The 22,667-nt window shown below is 42.0% G+C and overlaps 1 protein-coding gene across 1 annotated transcript; it reads left to right on the forward strand.

The window, feature by feature from the left end:
• The first annotated feature begins 360 nt into the window (after positions 1–360).
• LOC110496797 (carnitine O-acetyltransferase-like) lies at positions 361–2,403 on the forward strand. The gene is made up of 4 exons (XM_036952524.1): positions 361–448; positions 541–617; positions 1,348–1,470; positions 2,116–2,403. Exons 1-4 carry the CDS (start codon positions 374–376, stop codon positions 2,273–2,275), a joined length of 435 nt encoding a protein of 144 aa, XP_036808419.1. The 5' UTR covers positions 361–373; the 3' UTR covers positions 2,276–2,403.
• The last annotated feature ends 20,264 nt before the right edge of the window (positions 2,404–22,667 follow it).

Raw genomic sequence — 22,667 nt, forward strand, 5'->3', positions numbered from 1 at the left:
TCCGAGGGTGTCTCTGGGGGAGTGGGATATGCCAAACAATCCTTTCCAATTCACATGTATAATACACACTTGTACATGTATGAAATAGGACACATGTAAGCACCCTCCTAATTATTATTGTTATGTATTCTCTCTCCATTTCCTCTTCTCAATCATTTATGCAACCAAATTATTATTATTTCACCCATCCTTTGTTACTATTTTTGTAATTGCTGTACAGTATGCATTATTTTTGCTCATTTACATTTGACACATCAAGGGACTTGTTGAGCACTTAATTGGTTACGGCTGACTGATGTGTTTTGGATTATGAGATAAATTAGTCAGGCAGTTCTATGTTACTTTGACCTTGACTGACAGGCACTCCAGTCACATGGCAGCTCAAATCCTGCATGGGGGCGGGACACACTTGAACAGCGGCAATCATTGGTTTGACAAAACACTGCAGGTGAGTGGAGCAGTACAATTAACATTTATCCTTGGTTTTCTCTCTTTAGTTAGAAACCTGACCCAAAGAAAACCCCTTTGATCCCACTTCAGATGCCCAAGAAGCTTTACTTCAACATTGGCTGTGAGATTAAGAGAGATATCGAGCATGCCAAGCAAAACCTTGATATGTGAGTTTGCATACCATATGCAATTATTATCATGCATTATTTCCTCACTCCTGTGTTGTTACATATCATATAGGCTTTATTGAATCTAAATATGCGGTTGTTTATTTATATGGTGCGCATACTGACTGGTTCGACACAGACTACAGTACTAACGCTGTCGAGTGCATTGGTGTACTAGGCGATACTACAATGACAATGATAAGGAAACACTCAGCCTCTGTAGTTGATGTTTGCTTTGCTATGAAATTCAACACGGCTCTGAGCTGAAATGAAAGTGACACGGACCAAAGCAAATGGAGGCGTGTAAACACGATTATCTGCCCTCAGTGTTGGTTTAACCTTTACAAAACACGGTCAGAAGCGTAAGGCGGCTCTGGTTGGCTTTAGTGCCCCCTAACCTCCTTATTCTATTTTAAGAAATTGTTTGTGATCCTGAGCTGCCTGTATTATCCTGGGTTCAGACCATGTGCTGCCATCCTGTGGCCAAACTGACAACTGTTGATACATTTGTATCCCATTAGAGTGAAGATTCATCTTTATAATTTGAATTGAACAGCTAACCTGGGTCCGTGTACATGAAGTGTCTCAGAGCAAGAAAGCCAATCTTGGATCAGGGCCATTCATTATAATCTACAAGGCAAAAACTGATCCTAGATCAGCACTCCCACTTGATGCTTTATTCATGGATTTTGAATTTGTCATTTTAATTTTGCCATGCTTTTGCCCCCAGACTGATCAACGACCTGGATATCCACTGCTTCAACTTCCAGAGGTTTGGGAAGGAATTGCCCAAACGGCACAACCTGAGTCCCAACTCCTTCATCCAGGTGGCACTGCAGCTGGGCTACTACAAGTGAGCTCGTAGGAATCACTTACAAAGGGCATTCAGCCTCAAACCAGGATACTGTATGCAATAATAAGGATAATGTGTGTGCAGTTGATGTTGTTTTCACACTTTGTGGTATTGATTTTCATAGATGTGCTAGTAAATGTTCATGCAAGAAGCATTATATTCTCATTGTAAATAAATGAGACAAAATATGTTCTTGGCAGCCAACTTTCTGAAAATGTGGAATATCTGCATTTTCAAATATAAACTTTTCTGTAAATGAATTGTGATTAGCAGCAATTATTGTGTCCATATCCAATATCTGAATTGCGTTCAGTACGACAGAACGTTGTGCAACATTGAATTCAACTGAAACGGTACTGTACTGAACATCCGGTTTAAAAACGTTGTGATTATGGTGGCCCAAAGGGAAGTAACTATATGGTGTGCTGGACAAGTTTTGCGATTTCAGATGGTCACACCCATATTGATAAGGCCATTCCTCAGCACACTCACCAAATGGGAGCAAGCATACCTCAAAGGCTGTCAAAGATGGTTGTGCACTGTTTTCGGGAAATGGGTAATTCGGTTCAAAGCGTCACGGAACGTAGCAAACGTTGAAGCAAACTGAACTCACCCCTGCTCTATCTTTCTCCTTCTCTCCGTCAGAGTTCACAATGAGGTCTGTGCCTCCTGTGACATCGCCTCCCAAAGGATGTTTCGAGGGGGCCGCACAGACGACATCCGCTCTCCCACCAATCAAATGCTCAAGTTTGTGCTTGCCTTTGACGACCCCACTATCTCGGTGAGAATCATACTCAGGGCTTGACATGTCCTTTGGACAAGTGGGAGTGAAAGCTCCGGTCAGTTAAAAAGTGGTCTATAACACTATTTTTACATCATTGTATGATGCAAGGAATCACTTTACAAAATAAAATGCATTATTATTACCATAGATAATCAGACAAAAGTGTGCCAATTGGTTTCTTTGCATATTCAAGCCTACAACACTGCTCCTTTAAGGCGCTCCTGAAGGGTGGTTGGGCCTCCTTACTACCTATAAAATATTGCAAAATTACAATTACAACCAAATACTTTTTTATGTCTTTATAAAAAATGTCCCTCATTCAATGAATGAGGGATCAAATGACTACTTCAAAGCAAGGTAACTATCTAAGGCATGTTTATCTATAACCTAAAATATTCAGATGATCTATTAACAGCATGTGAGGTATTTGTCAATTAGGCTAGAATATTTGTCAAAATGTTGAATAGAGTGGAATCACACCTTTGCAATGGTGTCAGATTTATTTCTCAAGTCCCATTATTGAGCGCTTGAGAGAGAGTTTTACAATAGGAGTATTGGTTTACAGTGCCTTTGGAAAGTATTCAGACCCCTTGACTTTTTCCACATTTTGTTACGTTACAGCCTTGTTCTAAAATGGTTTAAATGAAACAATTTCCTCAACAATCTACACACAATACCCCATCATGACAAAAACACTTTTTTGCAAATGTATTACAAACAAAAAACAGATACTTTATTTACATAAGCATTCAGATCCTTTGCTATGAGACTCGAAATTGAGCTCTGGTGCGTCCTGTTTCCATTTATTATCCTTGAGATGTTTTTACAACTTGATTGGAGTCCACCTGTGGTAAATTCAATTTCATTGGACATGATTTGGAAAGGCACACACCTGTTTAAATAATGTCCCACAGTTGACAGTGCATTACAGAGCAAAAACCAAGACATGAGATCGAAGGAATTGTCCATAGAGCTCGGAGACAGGATTGTGTCAAGGCACAGATCTGGGGAAGAGTACCAAAAAATGGCTGCAACACTGAAGGTACCCAAGAACACAGTGGCCTCCATCATTCTTAAAAGGAGGAAGTTTGGAACCACCAAGACTCTTCCTAGAACTGGCCACCTGGCCAAACTGATCAATCGGGGGAGAAGGGCCTTGGTCAGGGAGGTGACCAAGAACCCGATGGTCACTGTGACAGAGCTCTAGAGTTCTTCTGTGGAGATGGGAGGACCTTCCAGAAAGACAACCATCTCTGCAGCACTCCACCAATTAGGCCTTTATGGTAGAGTGGCCAGACGGAAGCCACTCCTCAGTAAAAGGCACATGACAGCCCACTTGGAGTTTGCCAAAAGGCACCTAAAGACTCTCAGATCATGAGAAACAAGATTATCTGGTCTGATGAAACCAAGAGTGAACTCTTTGGCCTGAATACCAAGTGTCACTTCTGTAGGAAACCTGGCACCATCCCTATGGTGAAGCATGGTGGTGGCAGCATCATGCTGTGAGGATGTTTTTCAGCTGCATGGACTGGGAGACGAGTCAGGTTTGAGGCAAAGATGAACGGAGCAAAGTACAGAGAACCTGCTCCAGAGCGCTCAGGACCTCAGACTGGGGCAAAGGTTCACCTTTCAACAGGACTATGACCCTAAGCACACAGCCAAGACAAAGCAGGAATGGCTTCGGGACAAGTCTCTGAATGTCCTTGTGTGGCCCAGCCAGAGTCCAGACTTGAACCTGATCAAACATCTCTGGAGAGACCTGAAAACAGCTGTGCAGCAACACTCCCCATCCAACCTGACTGCACTTGAGAGGATCTGTAGAAAACAATGGGAGAAACTCCCCATATACAGGTGTGCCAAGCTTGTATCGTCATAGCCAAGACTCGAGGCTGTAATCGCTGCCAAAGGTGCTTCAACAAAGTAAAGGGTCTGAATACTTATGTAAATGTCATTTTTCAGTTTTTGTATTCATTTTTAAATTAGCAAAAATTTCTAAAAAACAGTTTTTGCTTTGTCATTATGGGGTATTGTGTGTAGATTAATGAGGGGGGGAAACTATTTAATCAATTTTAGAATAAGGCTGTAACCTAACAAAATGTGGAAAAAGTCAAGGGGTCTGAATACCGCACTCTATTTGCGGTCAGGTGATTCACACACCAAGGCTTTTCCAGGATTTACATGACCGCACAAACCCTGTTTGCTGACCATAAATTAGCTATAACTGGGTAAATAACTCACAAACTAGCAAGGAATATCAACAAATGTTGATAAACACACGTGGCTCTGATCTCATAAGCGCATCTTGCGACCTGAGGTGATAGAAAAAGGTTGTTGGTGCCGGTCAATGCTCTGCAGAAATTGGGATGCGCTCTGCAGAAATTGGGATAGCATGTCGCAAATCTTTGCATCCGGAAGACACTGATCCAACTCTGATTGGAGTAATTGTTTGAAATTGTGATTTGTTGGTTATAAAAATAAATGTACCTTTCCATTCAGACAATATACAGTACTAGTCAAAAGTTTGGACACACCTACTCATTCAAGGTTTATTTTTTAATGCCACCATCATTACGCACACCTGCCTTTCCCCCGTCACGCGCATCAGTGATTATTGGACTCACCTGGACACTATCACTTCTGTCATTACCTTCCCTGTATATATCTGGTTCCCCGCTCTGTTCCCTGCTTCAGCATTGATTGTCGTATGTCCTTGTTTACCCGTGTGCCAACGCTTTGCCTGTCTTGTTACCTGTTTGTTCCTGATTAAATGTTGACTCCACGTACCTGCTTCTCATCTCCGGCGTCGGTCCTTACAGAATGCTGAAGCCACTATACGAAACTTTGGGGAGTAATGGCGACGTTGATGGAACTGGGGGTGCCTAAGCCAGCTCGTCGGGCTGTCACGCCCTAGCTGGCTTGAGAGGTTCTTGCCCCAGTTGGCTCGGAAGGCGCCCATCCCACGTCGGGCCTCAGCTAGATCGTCAGGTTTTTAGGCCCAGCCGGCTCGTCAGGCTGCTACGTCTCTGCCGGATAATCGGGCTTGAACGCCGCAGCGGGATCGTCAGGCTCCTATGCCTCAGCGGGCTCGCCAGGCTCCCATGCCTCTGCCGGTTCATTGAGAGTTTACGCCCAGCCGGCTTGCCCAGCGCCCATGCCTCGGAGGGCCCGTCATACTATGCGTTGGTCTTTACATTGTGCAAAGGTGACATCGTGGCACTCTCGGCATTCTCTCAACCAGCTTCACCTGGAATGCTTTTACAATAGTCTTGAAGGAGTTCCCACATATGCTGAGCACTTCTTGGCTGCTGTTCCTTCACTCTGCTGTCCAACTCATCCCAAACCATCTCAATTGGGTTGAGGTCGGGTGATTGTGGAGGCCAGGTCATCTGATGCAGCACTCCATCACTCTCCTTCTTGGTAAAATGGCCCTTATACAGCCTGGAGGTGTAAAAAAAGGGTAGTTCCAGTATGCGCAAACCAGATGGGATGGCGCATTGCTGCAGAATGCTGTGGTAGCCATGCTGGTTCAGTGTGCCTTGAATTCTAAATACATCACTGACAGTGTCACCAGCAAATAACCCCTACACCATCACATCTCCTCCTCCGTGCTTCACGGTGGGAACCACACATGTGGAGATCATCCGTTCACGTACTCTGCGCCTCACAAAGACACACCAATTCCAAAACTACTACCTTATAAACACAAGTGTAAAGGGATAAAGAATATGTACACAAAGATATATGAATGAGTGATGGTACAGAACGGCATAGGCAAGATGCAGTAGATGGTATCGAGTACAGTATATACATATGAGATGAGTAATGTAGGGTATGTAAACATTATATTAAGTAGCATTGTTTAAAGTGGCTAGTGATATATTTTTACATCAATTTCCATTATTAAAGTGGCTGGAGTTGAGTCAGTGTGTTGGCAGCAGCCACTCAATGTTAGTGGTGGCTGTTTAACAGTCTGATGGCCTTGAGATAGAAGCCGTTTTTCAGTCTCTCGGTCCCTGCTTTGATGCACTTGTACTGACCTCGCCTTCTGGATGATAACGGGGTGAACAGGCAGTGGCTCGGGTGGTTGTTGTCCTTTATGATCTTTATGGCCTTCCTGTGACATCGGGTGGTGTAGGTGTCCTGGAGGGCAGGTAGTTTGCCCCCAGTGATGCGTTGTGCAGACCTCACTACCCTCTGGAGAGCCTTACGGTTGTGGGCGGAGCAGTTGCCGTACCAGGTGGTGATACAGCCCGACAGGATGCTCTCGATTGTGCATCTGTAGAAGTTTGTGAGTGCTTTTGGTGACAAGCCAAATTTCTTCAGCCTCCTGAGGTTGAAGAGGCGCTGCTGCGCCTTCTTCACGATGCTGTTTGTGTGGGTGGACCAATTCAGTTTGTCCGTGATGTGTACGCTGAGGAACTTAACTTACTACCCTCTCCACTACTGTCCCGTCGAAGTGGATAGGGGGGTGTTCCCTCTGCTGTTTCCTGAAGTCCACAATCATCTTCTTTTGTTTTGTTGACGTTGAGTGTGAGGTTATTTTCCTGACACCACACTCCGAGGGCCCTCACCTCCTCCTTCCTGTAGGCCGTCTCGTTGTTGTTGGTAATCAAGCCTACCACTGTAATGTCGTCCGCAAACTTGATGATTGAGTTGGTGGCGTGCATGGCCACGCAGTCGTGGGTGAACAGGGACTCCAGGAGATGACTCAGAACGCACCCTTGTGGGGCCCCAGTGTTGAGGATCAGCAGGGTGGAGATGTTGTTACCTACCCTCACCACCTGGGGGCGGCCCGTCAGGAAGTCCGGTACCCAGTTGCACAGGGCGGGGTCGAGGCCTAGGGTCTCAAGATTGATGACGAGTTTGGAGGGTACTATGGTGTTAAATGCTGAGCTGTAGTCGATGAACAGCATTCTCACATGGGTATTCCTCTTGTCCAGATGGGTTAGGGCAGTGTGCAGTGTGGTTGCGATTGCGTCGTTTGTGGACCTATTTGGGCGGTAAGCAAATTGGAGTGGGTCTAGGGTGTCAGGTAGGGTGGTGGTGATATGGTCCTTGACTAGTCTCTCAAAGCACTTCATGATGACGGAAGTGAGTGCTACGGGGCGGTAGTCTTTTAGCTCAGTTACCTTAGCTTTCTTGGGAACAGGGACAACGGTGGCCCTCTTGAAGTAAGTGGGACCAGCAGACTGGGATAAGGATTGATTGAATATGTCCGTAAACACACCAGCCAGCTGGTCTGCCCAGCTGGTTTGTCTCTATGCTGACGCTTAGCTTGTTTGATTGCCTTGCGGAGGGAATAGCTACACTGTTTGTATTCGGTCAAGTTTCCAGTCACCTTGCCCTGGTTAAAAGCAGTGGTTTGTGCTTTTAGTTTCACACGAATGCTGCCATCAATCCACGGTTTCTGGTTTGGGAATGTTTTAATCGTTGCTATGGGTACGACATCGTCAATGCACTTTCTAATGAACTCGCTCACCGAATCAGCTTATTTGTCAATGTTGTTGTTGGACGCAATGCGGAATATATCCCAATCCACGTGATCGAAGCAGTCTTGAAGCTTGGAATCAGAATGTTCGGACCAGCGTTGAACAGACCTGAGCGCGGGAGCTTCTTGTTTTAGTTTCTGTCTGTAGGCTGGGAGCAACAAAATGGAGTCGTGGTCAGCTTTTCCAAAAGGAGGGCGGGGGAGGGCCTTATATACGTCGCGGAAGTTAGATTAACAATGATCTAGGGTTTTACCAGCCCTGGTTGCGCAATCGATATGCTGATACAATTTAGGGAGTCTTGTTTTCAGATTAGCCTTGTTAAAATACCAAGCTACAATGAATGCAGCCTCAGGATATGTGGTTTCCAGTTTGCATAGAATCAAATAAAGTTTGTTCAGGGCCATTGATGTGTCTGCTTGGGGGGGAATATACAGTGCCTTGCGAAAGTATTCGGCCCCCTTGAACTTTGCAACCTTTTGCCACATTTCAGGCTTCAAACATAAAGATAGAAAACCATATTTTTTTGTGAAGAATCAACAACAAGTGGGACACAATCATGAAGTGGAACGACATTTATTGGATATTTCAAACTTTTTTAACAAATCAAAAACTGAAAAATTGGGCGTGCAAAATTATTCAGCCCCCTTAAGTTAATACTTTGTAGCGCCACCTTTTGCTGCGATTACAGCTGTAAGTCGCTTGGGGTATGTCTCTATCAGTTTTGCACATCGAGAGACTGACATTTTTTCCCATTCCTCCTTGCAAAACAGCTCGAGCTCAGTGAGGTTGGATGGAGAGCATTTGTGAACAGCAGTTTTCAGTTCTTTCCACAGATTCTCGATTGGATTCAGGTCTGGACTTTGACTTGGCCATTCTAACACCTGGATATGTTTATTTTTGAACCATTCCATTGTAGATTTTGCTTTATGTTTTGGATCATTGTCTTGTTGGAAGACAAATCTCCGTCCCAGTCTCAGGTCTTTTGCAGACTCCATCAGGTTTTCTTCCAGAATGGTCCTGTATTTGGCTCCATCCATCTTCCCATCAATTTTAACCATCTTCCCTGTCCCTGCTGAAGAAAAGCAGGCCCAAACCATGATGCTGCCACCACCATGTTTGACAGTGGGGATGGTGTGTTGCTTTTACGCCAAACATAACGTTTTGCATTGTTGCCAAAAAGTTCAATTTTGGTTTCATCTGACCAGAGCACCTTCTCCCACATGTTTGGTGTGTATCCCAGGTGGCTTGTGGCAAACTTTAACCGACACTTTTTATGGATATCTTTAAGAAATGGCTTTCTTCTTGCCACTCTTCCATAAAGGCCAGATTTGTGCAATATACGACTGATTGTTGTCCTATGGACAGAGTCTCCCACCTCAGCTGTAGATCTCTGCAGTTCATCCAGAGTGATCATGGGCCTCTTGGCTGCATCTCTGATCAGTCTTCTCCTTGTATGAGCTGAAAGTTTAGAGGGACGGCCAGGTCTTGGTAGACTTGCAGTGGTCTGATACTCCTTCCATTTCAATATTATCGCTTGCACAGTGCTCCTTGGGATGTTTAAAGCTTGGGAAATCTTTTTGTATCCAAATCCGGCTTTAAACTTCTTCACAACAGTATCTCGGACCTGCCTGGTGTGTTCCTTGTTCTTCATGATGCTCTCTGCGCTTTTAACGGACCTCTGAGACTATCACAGTGCAGGTGCATTTATACGGAGACTTGATTACACACAGGTGGATTGTTTTTATCATCATTAGTCATTTAGGTCAACATTGGATCATTCAGAGATCCTCACTGAACTTCTGGAGAGAGTTTGCTGCACTGAAAGTAAAGGGGCTGAATAATTTTGCACGCCCAATTTTTCAGTTTTTGATTTGTTAAAAAAGTTTGAAATATACAATAAATGTTGTTCCACTTCATGATTGTGTCCCACTTGTTGTTGATTCTTCACATAAAACTGTATTTTTTTATCTTTATGTTTGAAGCCTGAAATGTGCCAAAAGGTCGCAAAGTTCAAGGGGGCCGAATACTTTCGCAAGGCACTGTATACGGCTGTGATTATAATCAAAGAGAATTCCCTTGGTAGATAATGCGGTCGACATTTGATTGTGAGGAATTCTAAGTCAGGTGAACAGAAGGACTTGAGTTCCTGTATGTTGTTATGATCACACCACATCTCGTTAGTCATAAGGCATACCCCCCCCCCTCGCCCCTCTTCTTACCAGAAAGATGGTTGTTTCTATCGGCGCGATGCGTGAAGGAACCAGCTGGCTGCACCGACTCCGATAGAGTCTCTCGAGTGAGCCATGTTTCCGTGAAGCAAAGAACGTTAGTCTCTGATGTCTCTCTGGAATGCTACCCTTGCTCAGATTTCATCAACTTTGTTGTCAAGAGACTGGACATTGGCGAGTAGTATGCTAGGGAGTGTTGCGCGATGTGCCCGTCTCCGGAGCCTGACCAGAAGACTGCTTCGTTTCGTGCCTCTTTTACGAAGTCGTTGTTTTAGTTCGCCACTTGTCCTGGACAAGCGTTAATGTTGAGCCCTGATACTAATAGTTGTTTTAACCATTGTCAACCAATATTGGGTTGTTTTAACTACCTTAGTGGAATGCTCTGATTGTAACGTCGCTCTGGGTAAGAGTGGCTGCTATATGACTAAAATCGAAATGTAATTGAGCTTAAATATTAATTCAGGATTTGGGGAAACGGTGCCACTTTTCGCCCCTTTGCTGTGTCCGAGGGGGGGAAAAAGTGTCTGTTGTTTTCATTTATATCGTTTAAATATCCCAAATGGACGTGGCAGTTTCACAAATTAAGGATTCTAGATTTAGTGGTTGTTTGATAAACCGAAGGCACAACAAAATCTCTTGTTTCATGGGTGGCTGAGAAAAGCAACTACTTACAGTTATTAACAAAGCCAACAATACATGGCAGGTTTACAGGGGATTATGACCCTATATGACCCGAAGTTTACATTATTGGTGTGTATTGATTCTCTGTTTGTGTGTTGCAGAGAGAGGCAAAGCTGGAATTGCCAGAAATGCCGTAGAGACCTAATGCTTCTGCTGCCATACTCTCAGTATCTTGTGTCACTTTTCCGTCACCTAACTACCTTTCTAATCAGGCACTCAAAGGACAGTCAATCGACCGTCACCTGCTGGGCTTGAAACTTCATTCATTCCAATGACAGAAAATCACTGTCATCTCAAGGTGAGTGTCAGATAATACAATATTATACTGTGTCTAATGTGTCCCTCTTCATTTACATGTAGTTTAGTATTATATTTTTGTGCTTAGCTTATTAAAGTCCTCACAGTGCCATTGATCTTGACAGATAATCATGTTTATATCAGGTATTTGTTGTCCTTGTACAGTCCCTCCGGGATTCCGCCATTGCAAAATTTGTAGCAAAATCAACAATTCCCTGAATATTATGTGAGGGCTTTAAATTTGACCAATCACCGCACTATTTACACTTAAAACAGTGAAATCATCGCAATATTATCACATAAAACTAACCCATCACAACAGTACAAATAGTGGGGTCGCAATTTAATACAATCACTGCACCTTTATCACATAATATGGATCTTTATCACATAATACCGCATTCAATCATACCAACTTCAATAAACATTTTCCCTCGTCAGCGCATTTTTACGAAAGACTGGAGAAAATCATTGCATAATGCCATGCAAAATGTCAGAGTTACCGCAGCAAAATCAAGCATTTTTGCCCACAAATGGCAGAAACCCCCAAGCCCGTGCACATCTGTTTGTTGTCAAGTGAATTGGGTCAGGGCCGGAGCAGGGAGCCGCAAGGGGATGGGTCCCCCAGAAGAGGGCCAGGTAGCCCAGCCAAACAAGGCCAATGTCCAGCACATTACCTACTAGATTTTTTGAAAGGAATAATAATATTAATAAGCAATACAAAAGAAACAGAAAATAATATTTCAGACATTGCAGTTACAGACCAAAAATATAAACGCAACAATTTCAGCGATTTTTACGGAGTTACGGTTCATTTAAGGAAATCGGTCAATATAAATAAATTCATTAGGTCCTAATCTTTGGATTGACTGAGCAGGGGCACAGCCATGTGTGGAACTGGGAGTGCATAGACCCACCCACATGGGAGCCAGGCCCAGCCAATCAGAATGATTTTTTTTCCCCACAAAAGGGCTTTATTACAGACAGAAATACTCGTCAAGTTCATCAGCTGAAATAAGCTTTTGGTGCATATGGACATTTCTGGTATCTTCTATTTCAGCTCATGAAACATGGGACCAACACTTTACATGTTGGGTTTATATTTTTGTTCAGTATAGAATTGCCTGTATAGAAACCTGTTGTGACTAGGGGGCAGTATTTTCATTTTTGGAAAAATAACGTTCCCAAAGTAAACGGGATATTTTGTCAGGACAAGATGCTAGAATATGCATATAATTGACAGCTTAGGATAGAAAACACTCTAAAGTTTCCAAAACTGTAAAAATATTGTCTGAGTATAACAGAACTGATATCGCAGGCGAAAGCCTGAGAAAAATCCAATCCGGAAGTGACTCATGTTTTGAATGCTCTGCGTTCCGATGCGTCCCTATTGAGCAGTGAATGGGCTATCAACCAGATTCCTTTTTCTACGTATTCCCCAAGGTGTCTACAGCATTGTGACGTTGTTTCACGCCTTTATGTTGAAGAATAAGCGTAAGCGGCTACATTGTGCAGGTGGTCACCTGATGGCTCACAGAGTGATTCTTGCGTAAAATACAGAGGTAGCCATTTTTCCTCTCGCTCCTACTGAAAAACCAATTGTCCCGGTGGATATATTATTGAATAGATATTTGAAAAACACCTTGAGGATTGATTATAAACAACGTTTGCCATGTTTCTGTCAATGTTATGGAGCTAATTTGGAATATTTTTCGGCGTTGTCGTGAAGAACAAACGGAGCTATTTCGCCTACAAAAATAATATTTTTGGAAAAAACAGTGTGAAAACATCCGAAGCGCATCAAAGGTAAACGATTTAATTTGATTGCTTTTCTGATTTTCGTGACAAAGTTACCTGCTGCTAGCTGGACATAATGCTATGCTAGGCTATCGATAAACTTACACAAATGCTTGTCTTGTTTTGGCTGTAAAGCATATTTTGAAAATCTGAGACGACAGGGTGATTAACAAAAGGCTAAGCTGTGTTTCAATATATTTCACTTGTGATTTTCATGAATAGGAATATTTTCTAGTAATATTTATGTCCGTTGCGTTATGCTAATTAGTGTCAGATGATGACAACGATCCCGTTCACGGGATGGGAGTTACAACAAGTTAAAGTTGATTGACTTCAATCAAAGTTTCTGAAAGCTATAATTAACAGCCCACTGTTTTCCAGTCACGACTTATCTGTTTGTATCATGTTGCTCTCCCTCATATTCATTGTAGGCAGCAGTGATTAATTGTCAGCTGTTCTTGCGTTAACGTGGCCCACATAGTCATGTCCCTTTGTGCCATCGCTGTCCTGACTGAAGCACAGAGAGTGCACCATAACCATAGAAACGGGGTCAGCCGTTTCTAAGGAGAAGACACAGTTCACCACAGTGAGGATTCTTTGAAAGAGATGAAAATAGTTGATTTCCCCATGCAGTGCTTGTAGAGTCAACAGAGCTTTTCTGAATTCAGTGTACGTTTTATAGTTAAAGTCGCTTTCACTGCACACAGAGAGGATACTGCAGGTGCATCCAAGCCCTTATCCAGCTTTGTAACACTTATGTCACACTGGAGAGAGCAAGCATTCACTCAGATTGGAGCACATGTAATCACTAGGCTACCAGTGCTTCAGTACCAAAGTACTTAAATAATTAATTGCGCATGGATCAGCTGTAGATGGTATTGTTTATTATTGAAATTAAAACATTTATCGTGTGTAATATGGTCTTGGATATATGTCAACATGATGGGTTTAATTTCCACTATTAATATTTTTCATTTTAAATCTAATTTACCTTAATCTGTCATGGAGGTTCCACTTGAAGATAAATGCTTGCTTGCACATGCTCAGCTCGGCTCTGAGTCAAACCTTGATGGCTCTGCATTTTTTGAGTTTATACACATGGATTACCGGTACTCCATGTGTATAAACTCTAAAAATGCAGAGCCATCGAGGTTTGACTCAGAGCCGAGCTGAGCATGTGCAAGCAAGCATTTATCTCCAAGTAGAATCTTACTGCCATTTAGCAGTGAGGAAGGTGTAGAATTACAGTTTTTTTGGATTGCTTACACACTAAAATTAAAAGTAGTACACTATTAGCAAAACCTTACACTCAAGAAGCAAAACATCAGCCCATATTTGCACAACTATAAGCACATTGTCAACCTCACACTTGTTGCAAAACTCTACACACAGTGATTTGCAAAACACTAAACACACTTAACAAACATTACACACAAAAATCTATCATGAAGTCACATCCTTGCAATACCATAGCACTGACTGTCAAATTACCACACTGTCCAACCAATTGGTTCAACACAGTCATCAGGTGTGCAAACACTCGTTTGCTTAATTGTAGACACACCAATCAGGTGTATAAGCCCTATAAAAAGCAGCAGGTGAGTTCATCGGTCTTCAAGCACAGTGGAAAGAGTCAGAGAAAGAGGAGAACGAGGAGTAAGACGAGGAGTAAGACGACGAGGAGGAGGAGGGGGAGGGGGAGGAGGAGGAAGACAAGAAGGTGCTCAAAGAGGACCGAATCTGACAAATGAGATCCTCGCAACACTGGTTGACCACGTTGTCAACCACGGCCTGACGCTGAGGGAGGCTGGACTGCGAGTACAGCCAAATCTAAGCCGATATACAGTGGCAAGTGTGATGAGAACATTTAGACTGGAAAATAGGTATTGTAAAAATCATATCAAAAACATCTGCACGGTTTCAGTAACTGCTTACAGTACTGTATTCTATGCACTATCAGCACTTCTGTTACCTTTTCCTGTGAAATTACTGTACTATTGTATAGTGTGTTTTTTTTCTACATAGGATTGAGGGTCAGGGACGACAAGGGGGAAGGCCTCCTATGTTCACAGAACAGCAAGAGAGGGAGATAGTAAACATGGTTTTGGCCAACAATGCTATAACACTCAAGCAGCTCCAAGCTAACATTGTCAATAACTACGCCATTTTCAACGATATCATCAGGTCTCAACATCAACACTGGCACGCATCCTAAAAAAAACATATTCAAATGAAGCAAATTTATCGAGTGCCTTTCGAGCGCAATTCCGAAAGGGTGAAACGACTGCAGCATGATTATGCAGAGGTATGTATTCACTTTAGCAGTGTGATCTTGCATACTGTCTCACAATATTTTACTGTACTGTAATATGTATACTAGATCTACACTGAACTACACAATTTTGCCTGACACTGTTTTTCAGAGAGTTTTACGAATGGATGGAGAGGAGGTCCACCATGAGTTCATTTACGTAGATGAGGCTGGGTTCAACCTGACGAGTACACGAATGAGGGGAAGAAACATCATTGGCCACAGGGCTATAGTCAATGTCCCAGGGCAACGTGCAGCCATTACACAGAAATGGGGTCCTCCACCGCCATGCCCATATGGGCCCTTACAACACAGCACTCATCGAGTTTTTCTCGGCATGGCGGTAGAAGGTATATGATCTCCGTTCCAGGCTGAGGTACCCCTCATCCAAGCCATGGAGGAGGGCTGTGACCATATGGAGGTAGCAGCAATGCAAGGATGGATTTGTCATTCAAGACGTTTCTTTCCAAGGTGTCTTGCTAATGACAACATTGCCTGCGATGTTGATGAAATTCTCTGGCCAGATCCAGCTAGGCGAAGAGACAATGTCTAGTTGTTTTTGTATTTATTTTTTTGAACTTACAATATGTAAAGTGACGTTTGGTTACAGTATTATGAATCTCCTTGTCAACATTTTGGGCGTGTTGAGAAATAAATGAGTTTCTTCAGTCTACAACATTGGTCTTGTGTAGTGTTTGGTGAATTTACAATATATTTGTACTTTGTTGATAGTAGCCTACTCTAATCATAGGGAAGTAGAAGTGCTAAAAGTGTTTTAGGTTTATCACAGCAGAGTGTAACTCGTGCAAACAGAGTATAGTAATGTGAAACGTGTGTGTTTTATATGGTAACAAAGTGTGGTTTTTAAAAAGAAGTGTATAGTTTTTACAAGAGTGTTTAATTTTGCAAAGGATCTGTAGTGTTTTGTTACTTGGGTGTGTTGTTGTGCTAATTGTGTGTAGTGTTTTGAAAACACGGGCCCTGTTTTGAAAATCGTGCTTAAGCAATCAAAAAAAACTGTAATCGAGTGCCTTTCGAGCGCAATTCTGAAAGGGTGAAACGACTGAGGCATGATTATGCAGAGGTATGTATTCACTTTAGCAGTGTGATCTTGCATACTGTCTCATAATATTTTACTGTACTGTAATACTAGATCTACACTGAACTACACCATTTTGCCTGACACTGTTTTTCAGAGTTTTACGAATGGATGGAGAGATTAATTTACGTAGATGAGGTTGGGTTCAACCTGACGAGAACACGAAGGAGGGGAAGAAACCTCATTGGCCACAGGGCTATAGTCAATGTCCCAGGGCAACGTTGGGGTAATATGTGCAGCCTCTGTGCAGCCATTACACAGAATGGGGTCCTCCACCGCCATGCCCATATGGGCCCTTACAACACAGCACTCATACTTACATTCTTGGACCAATTGCACAACATAACAGCAGCAAATCAAATTGATCATATGCAATACATTGTTGTCTGGGACAATGTGTCTTTCCACCGCTCTGCTCTGGTTCAGAACTGGTTTCAGCAACATCCACATTTCACCGTCCTATATCTTCCACCATACTCTCCATTCCTCAACCCTATAGAAGAGTTTTTCTCGGCATGGCGGTGGAAGGTATATGATCTCCGTCTCCAGGCTGAGGTACCCCTCATCCAAGCCATGGAGGAGGCCTGTGACCAGATGGAGGTAGCAGCAATGCAAGGATGGATTTGTCATTCAAGATGTTTCTTTCCAAGGTGTCTTGCTAATGACAACATTGCCTGCGATGTTGATGAAATTCTCTGGCCAGATCCAGCTAGGCGAAGAGACAATGTCTAGTTATTTTTTATTTTTTATTTTTTTACTTACAATACGTAAAGTGACGTTTGGTTACAGTATTATGAATCTCCATGTCAACATTTTGGGCGTGTTGAGAAATAAATGAGTTTCTTCAGTCTACAACATTGGTCTTAGTAGTGTTTGGTGAATTTACATTATATTTGTACTTTGTTGATAGTAACCTACTCTAATCATAGGGAAGTAGAAGTGCTAAAAGTGTTTTAGGTTTATCACAGCAGAGTGTAACTCATGCAAACAGAGTATAGTAATGTGAAACGTGTGTGTTTCATATGGTAACAAAGTGTGGTTTTTAAAAAGAAGTGTATAGTTTTTACAAGAGTGTTTAATTTTGCAAAGGATCTGTAGTGTTTTGCTAATTGGGTGTGTGGTTGTGCTAATTGTGTGTAGTGTTTTGAAAACACGGGCCCTGTTTTGAAAATCGTGCTTAAGCAATCCAATTTTTTTTTATCTTATCTTAGTGGGACAGCTTTGCTTACTTTGTCCTTGATTTATGCTGCAATTTATTCAGTGTGCCAGGCTTCCACAGCAGTTCCCAGCACCTAGGTAGGGACATCAAAAGTTTCCACTACATATTGATTCCATTCCAGCACATCACATAACACGAAATATGAAAATAGAAGTCACTGTGGTGTGATGTTGCTGCTTCTTGTCCCTTTTAACCACATTAACCAGAGAACACAATGGAAGTACGTCATTATTTTGGGCCTTATTGTGTTTTTATCCTTGATAATTTGTAATGTATGTAATGTTATCTCTGGCTGGAGCTGCCTACTACTTTATACAATCAATCAATCAATAAGATATAGCGTTGGACTAGTTAAAATCCCCGAGCTGACAAGGTACAAATCTGTCGTTCTGCCCCTGAACAGGCAGTTAACCCACTGTTCCTAGGCCGTCATTGAAAATAAGAATTTGTTCCTAACTGACTTGCCTGGTTAAATAAAGGTTAAAAAATATATATTAAAAAGAAAAAAAAATTAGGTGCTATATTCACACTTCTCCCATGTCTCAGTAAAAACATCTATTTTGTCTTCCTTTACTCAGCCTGACATTGCTATGCAACAAACTCTGGGTAATGAGAATCATTATTGAATAAGCTATTAAGTGAGGTTATGAATCAGAAAGGAATTTTTAAATTGCAGGAATGACCTCACTGCCAACTCATTAAGCAAAAATACATTTTGAACACTTTCCCTTCACATGCTATGACAGTTGATGATAACTGGATGCCACATCGGATAAGATAGATTGGCTATGTCTCAAAATTTCACCCTGACACTACTTCCTATATAGTGCACTACTTTTGACCAGGGCAAAATTAGTCTGAGGCTGAGCAAAAATTTAAATAAGAAGCATTTTAGATCTGCATTTACAAAACACAGCAAGAGATTTTACATGTTGTATTTTTTCTCTGCATGAATAATGAAGACTTCTGCGTTAACACAACCCCTAAGATTAACTTCCTAGTTATCTAAGTAAGTTGCTGAATTAATAAGGTGATGGGGCATCATATTGTGTAAGCTTTCTGCCCTGTTTGAGAAGTCAAAGCCCTTTGGATGAGTTATCTGTACAGCTGCCATTGCTATCTTGATTTCCTTGCGTTTTTCTCCTCCATTCTCGGCCCCTCTGCTCATCCCCCATCTTCTCCAAGCAGAGCAGGCTGAATTAATAAGGCGCCTTAGACAGACACAGCGTGTACACGTCCTGCTTCAGAGCAGTCAAGTGTGCATCAAAACTTTGTTCATTTGAACAATGTCTCTGGTTCACATTCGCTTGTAAATGTCCAATCTCAAAAAAAATAAAATGTGGTAGCTCCTACCTGTATGACTTAATGGGCTGGATTTCCTGTCTTTGCACACTTTAGCATATTTAGCTAGCAGCCTCCATGGAAATGTGCTATTACTTGTGCTAATTTTGTTAGCATTCTGGTAAAATGCTCAACAGTCCTTGTTTTGGCACCTCCTTGTGCACTAAACCGGTATTACAGTAAATCCTAGAATGAGAGAAGGACTGTATCAAAATGTGAAAACCTGGAAACTTTGCAAACCTAGTCGCTAACAAGAACTGTGTAGTTTTTTTAATTTGTAATTTCATCAATTCATAGTTCAAGATCAAGTTCTGTAGATAAAGTGCTCTGCATGTTGATTGCGTTGGTTTGTAATTTTCTATATGACCTTCCACAGACTAACTACACAACAAAATACAACTACATGGCTCAGCCGATCATTCCAATAAACTTGACAAAGATCAGGCTCAGCCTAGATGGAAACAAATGTGTACACTAAAACTAATGCGGGAGTCATACTCTACAGTTTCAGCAATTACTCAGCTGGAGGAAAAACATGAGGGAAGAGGAGAGACTGAGATGAGATCATCTGCATTACAAAGGAGGTAAACACATAAACCTGAGACTCAATAAAGTCTGAAGTTGCCAGTGCTGCCTGTAGAGTGTGGTGTATGTGTGTGTGTGTGTGTGTGTGTGTGTGTGTGTGTGTGTGTGTGTGTGTGTGTGTGTGTGTGTGTGTGTGTGTGTGTGTGTGTGTGTGTGTGTGTGTGTGTGTGCGTGCTCATTAGTTTCTCCATGCTCTTGCTGTTTCCATTCCAGGAAAAACTCAAATATTTTTTATACACAATTGTTTGTTCACATGATCTTTTGAAGTTAGATAGTATCATTCATTCATCCCATATGGGAGGGGCGAGTAAAGAAAGAGATCTATGAAAAGAAAGAGCACTAAGGAAAGAAAGAGCATTAACGAAAGAAAGAGCACTAAGGAAAGAAGGATCACTAAGGAAAGAAAGATCACTAAGGAAAGAAAGAGCACTAGGGAAAGAAAGAGCACTAAGGAAACAAAAAAGCACTAAGGAAAGAAAGAGCACTAAGGAAAGAAAGAGCACTAATGAAAGAATGACCACTAAGGAAAGAAAGTGCACTAAGGATAGAAAGAGCACTAAGGAAAGAATGAGCACTAAGGAAAGAAAGATCACTAAGAAAAGAAAGGGCACTAAGAAAAGAAAGAGCACTAACGAAATAAAGGGCACTAAGGAAAGAAAGAGCACTAAGGAAAGAATGAGCACTAAGGAAAGAAAGAGCACTAAGGAAAGAAAGAGCACTAAGCAAAGAAAGAGCACTAACAAAAGAAAGGGCACTAAGGAAAGAAAGGGCACTAAGGAAAGAAAGAGCACTAAGGAAAGAAAGAGCACTAAGGAAAGAAAGAGCACTAAGAAAAGAAAGAGCACTAAGGAAAGAAAGAGCACTAAGGAAAGAAAGAGCACTAAGGAAAGAAAGAGCACTTACGAAAGAAAGGGCACTAAGGAAAGAAAGAGCACTAAGGAAAGAAAGAGCACTAAGAAATGTGCCTTTTTTTGTCCCTGCTGCTGGCAGTGCTATAAAAGGGCACATTATGTATTCAAACCTAGAAACAACAATTACTCAGTCACCATATTTAATTAAATCAGCACAAAATTGTTGCCTCACACTAATTAGATCATAATAATCATAGCAATTGTTACAGTAAATGACAAATGAATTAACAGTATAAAATCTTGGGAGATATACCTTTCGTACCACCCATTTGGATGAAGCAATAACCTTATAACCAGCACAGTCACACAGGTATTCAATTCTTAAAATGATTAAGAAAGAAAACTAAGAGCTTGATACATAGGGCACACAATCAATTTGTACCAAATAGAACACCATAACAACTTGTAAGCCTTCCAAGGCTTTTGTAGTGTCTGTTACCCCGAATATTCCCTGTAATGCCACATTGAGCTGCTGGCAAGGATGGAGTTGAGACTCCTGGGGATTCAGCTTTGGTCTGCTGGACAACTTAAATGGAATCAAAAACAAGTTCTGTAGTGTTGCCATGATCAAATACAGACATTAAAGTGTTGGGTTCTGAGAATATGAAATGTACTTATTCAAGTCAATGAGGGAGTGCTTAGGTTTAGAGTTAATGGTTATCTATATGAGGAAAGTATATGGTGGGGGGCAATTAAGCTTTGAATGTGCTGAGTGTAGGGAAAGCGATCACATGTGGCAGGCATTGATAAGGGGAGAGCCATGGATTAGTGATGAAGGGGGGTTGAGATCAGGTCAGGTCACGTTAAGGGAGAAAGAAAAGTTTATTTAAGTTATAAAGATATCATATTTGTTCAGATGTGTAGGAGGAGACTCAGCATAGAGAAAGTGTTAAATATCAGTGCTTGTGTGAAATGTCTGTGTCTAAATGCAGCTGTACTGATCCTCTGGGAAGAATTAAACTTGGTTAAGCTTTCATAATGTCCGTTGAGTTTTTTACTCTGAGAATTAGAACCTAACAAAAATAACTGTCCAGTGTTTCCAAGTTTCGATGAATTGCAGGGCATTCGGAAAGTATTCAGACCCCTTTTTCCACATTTATGAAACAGCCATATTCTAAAATTGATTAAATAGTTTATTTTTCTCATCAATCTATGCACTACAATAATGAAAAAGCAAAAACACGTTTTTAGAAATTTTAGCAAATTTATTCATCAAAACTGAAATATCACATTTACGTACGTTTTCAGACTCTTTATTCAGTACTTTGTTGATGCACCTTGGCAGAGATTACTGCCTCGAGTCTTCTTGGGTAAGACACTACAAGCTTGGACAACCTGTTTTTGGGGAGTTTCTCCCATTCTTCTCTGCACATCCTCTCAAGCTCTGTCAGGTTGAATGGAGAGCATCACTGCACAGCTATTTTCAGGTCTCTCCAATCTCTGGAGAGATCGGGCTCTGGCTGAGCCACTCAAGGACATGCAGAGACTTGTCCCGAAGCCACTCCTGTGTTGTCTTGGCTGTGTGCTTAGGGTCATTTTCCTGTTGGAAGGTGAACCTTCAACCCAGTCTTAGAAGGTTTAAATTTCTCTGTACTTTGCTCTGTTCATCTTTCCCTTAATCCTGATTAGTCTACCAGTCAATGCCGCTGAAAAACATCCCCACAGCTGCCATCACCATGCTTCACCGTAGGGATGGTATTGGCCAGGTGATGAGTGGTGCCTAGTTTCTTCCAGATGTGACATTTAGCATTCAGGCCAAAGAGTTCACTCTTGGTTTCATCAGACCAGAGAATATTGTTTCTTATGGTCTGAGAGTCCTTTGCCTTTTGGCAAACTCCAAGCGGGCTGTCATGTGCCTTTTACTGAGGAGTGGCTTCCGTCTGGCCACTCTACCATAAAGGCCTGATTGGTGGAGTGCTGCAGAGATGATTGTCCTTCCCATCTCCACAGAGGAACTCTGGAGCTCTGTCAGAGTGACCATCGGGTTCTTGGTCACCTCCCTGACCAAGGCCCTTCTCCCCCGATTGCTCAGTTTTGCCAGGCAGCCAGCTCTAGGAAGAGTTTTGGTGTTTCCAAACTTCTTCCATTTAAGAATGATGGAGGCCACTGTGTTCTTGGGGACCTTCAAAGCTGTATACATTTTTTGGTACCGTTCCCCAGATCTGTGCCTTAACACAATCATGTCTCAGAACTCTACAGACAATTCCTTTTTTGCTCTGACATGCAGTGTCAACTGTGGGACATTACAAAGACCAGTTTCTTACCAGATCATGCCCAATCAATTGAATTTAGCACAGTTGGACTCAAATCATCTCAAGGATGATCAATGGAAACAGGATGCACCTGAGCTCAATTTCAAGTCTCATAGCAAAGGATCTGAATGCTTAAGAAATAGTGTCTGTAAAAATCTTGTTTATCCAAGCCATGTTTTTTACTTAGGTCCTGGAAGTTCTCT

The sequence above is a fragment of the Oncorhynchus mykiss genome, chromosome 18 (assembly GCF_013265735.2).
Source record: "Oncorhynchus mykiss isolate Arlee chromosome 18, USDA_OmykA_1.1, whole genome shotgun sequence".
NCBI lineage: Eukaryota > Metazoa > Chordata > Actinopteri > Salmoniformes > Salmonidae > Oncorhynchus > Oncorhynchus mykiss.

Bases quoted from the DNA above. Each gene is read 5' to 3' on its own strand.
- LOC110496797 (XM_036952524.1), top strand. From the start codon at position 374: ATGGCAGCTCAAATCCTGCATGGGGGCGGGACACACTTGAACAGCGGC. The intron at 618-1,347 runs GTGAGTTTGCAT...TTTTGCCCCCAG, and splicing joins GCCAAGCAAAACCTTGATAT to ACTGATCAACGACCTGGATA. The intron at 1,471-2,115 runs GTGAGCTCGTAG...TCTCTCCGTCAG, and splicing joins CTGCAGCTGGGCTACTACAA to AGTTCACAATGAGGTCTGTG.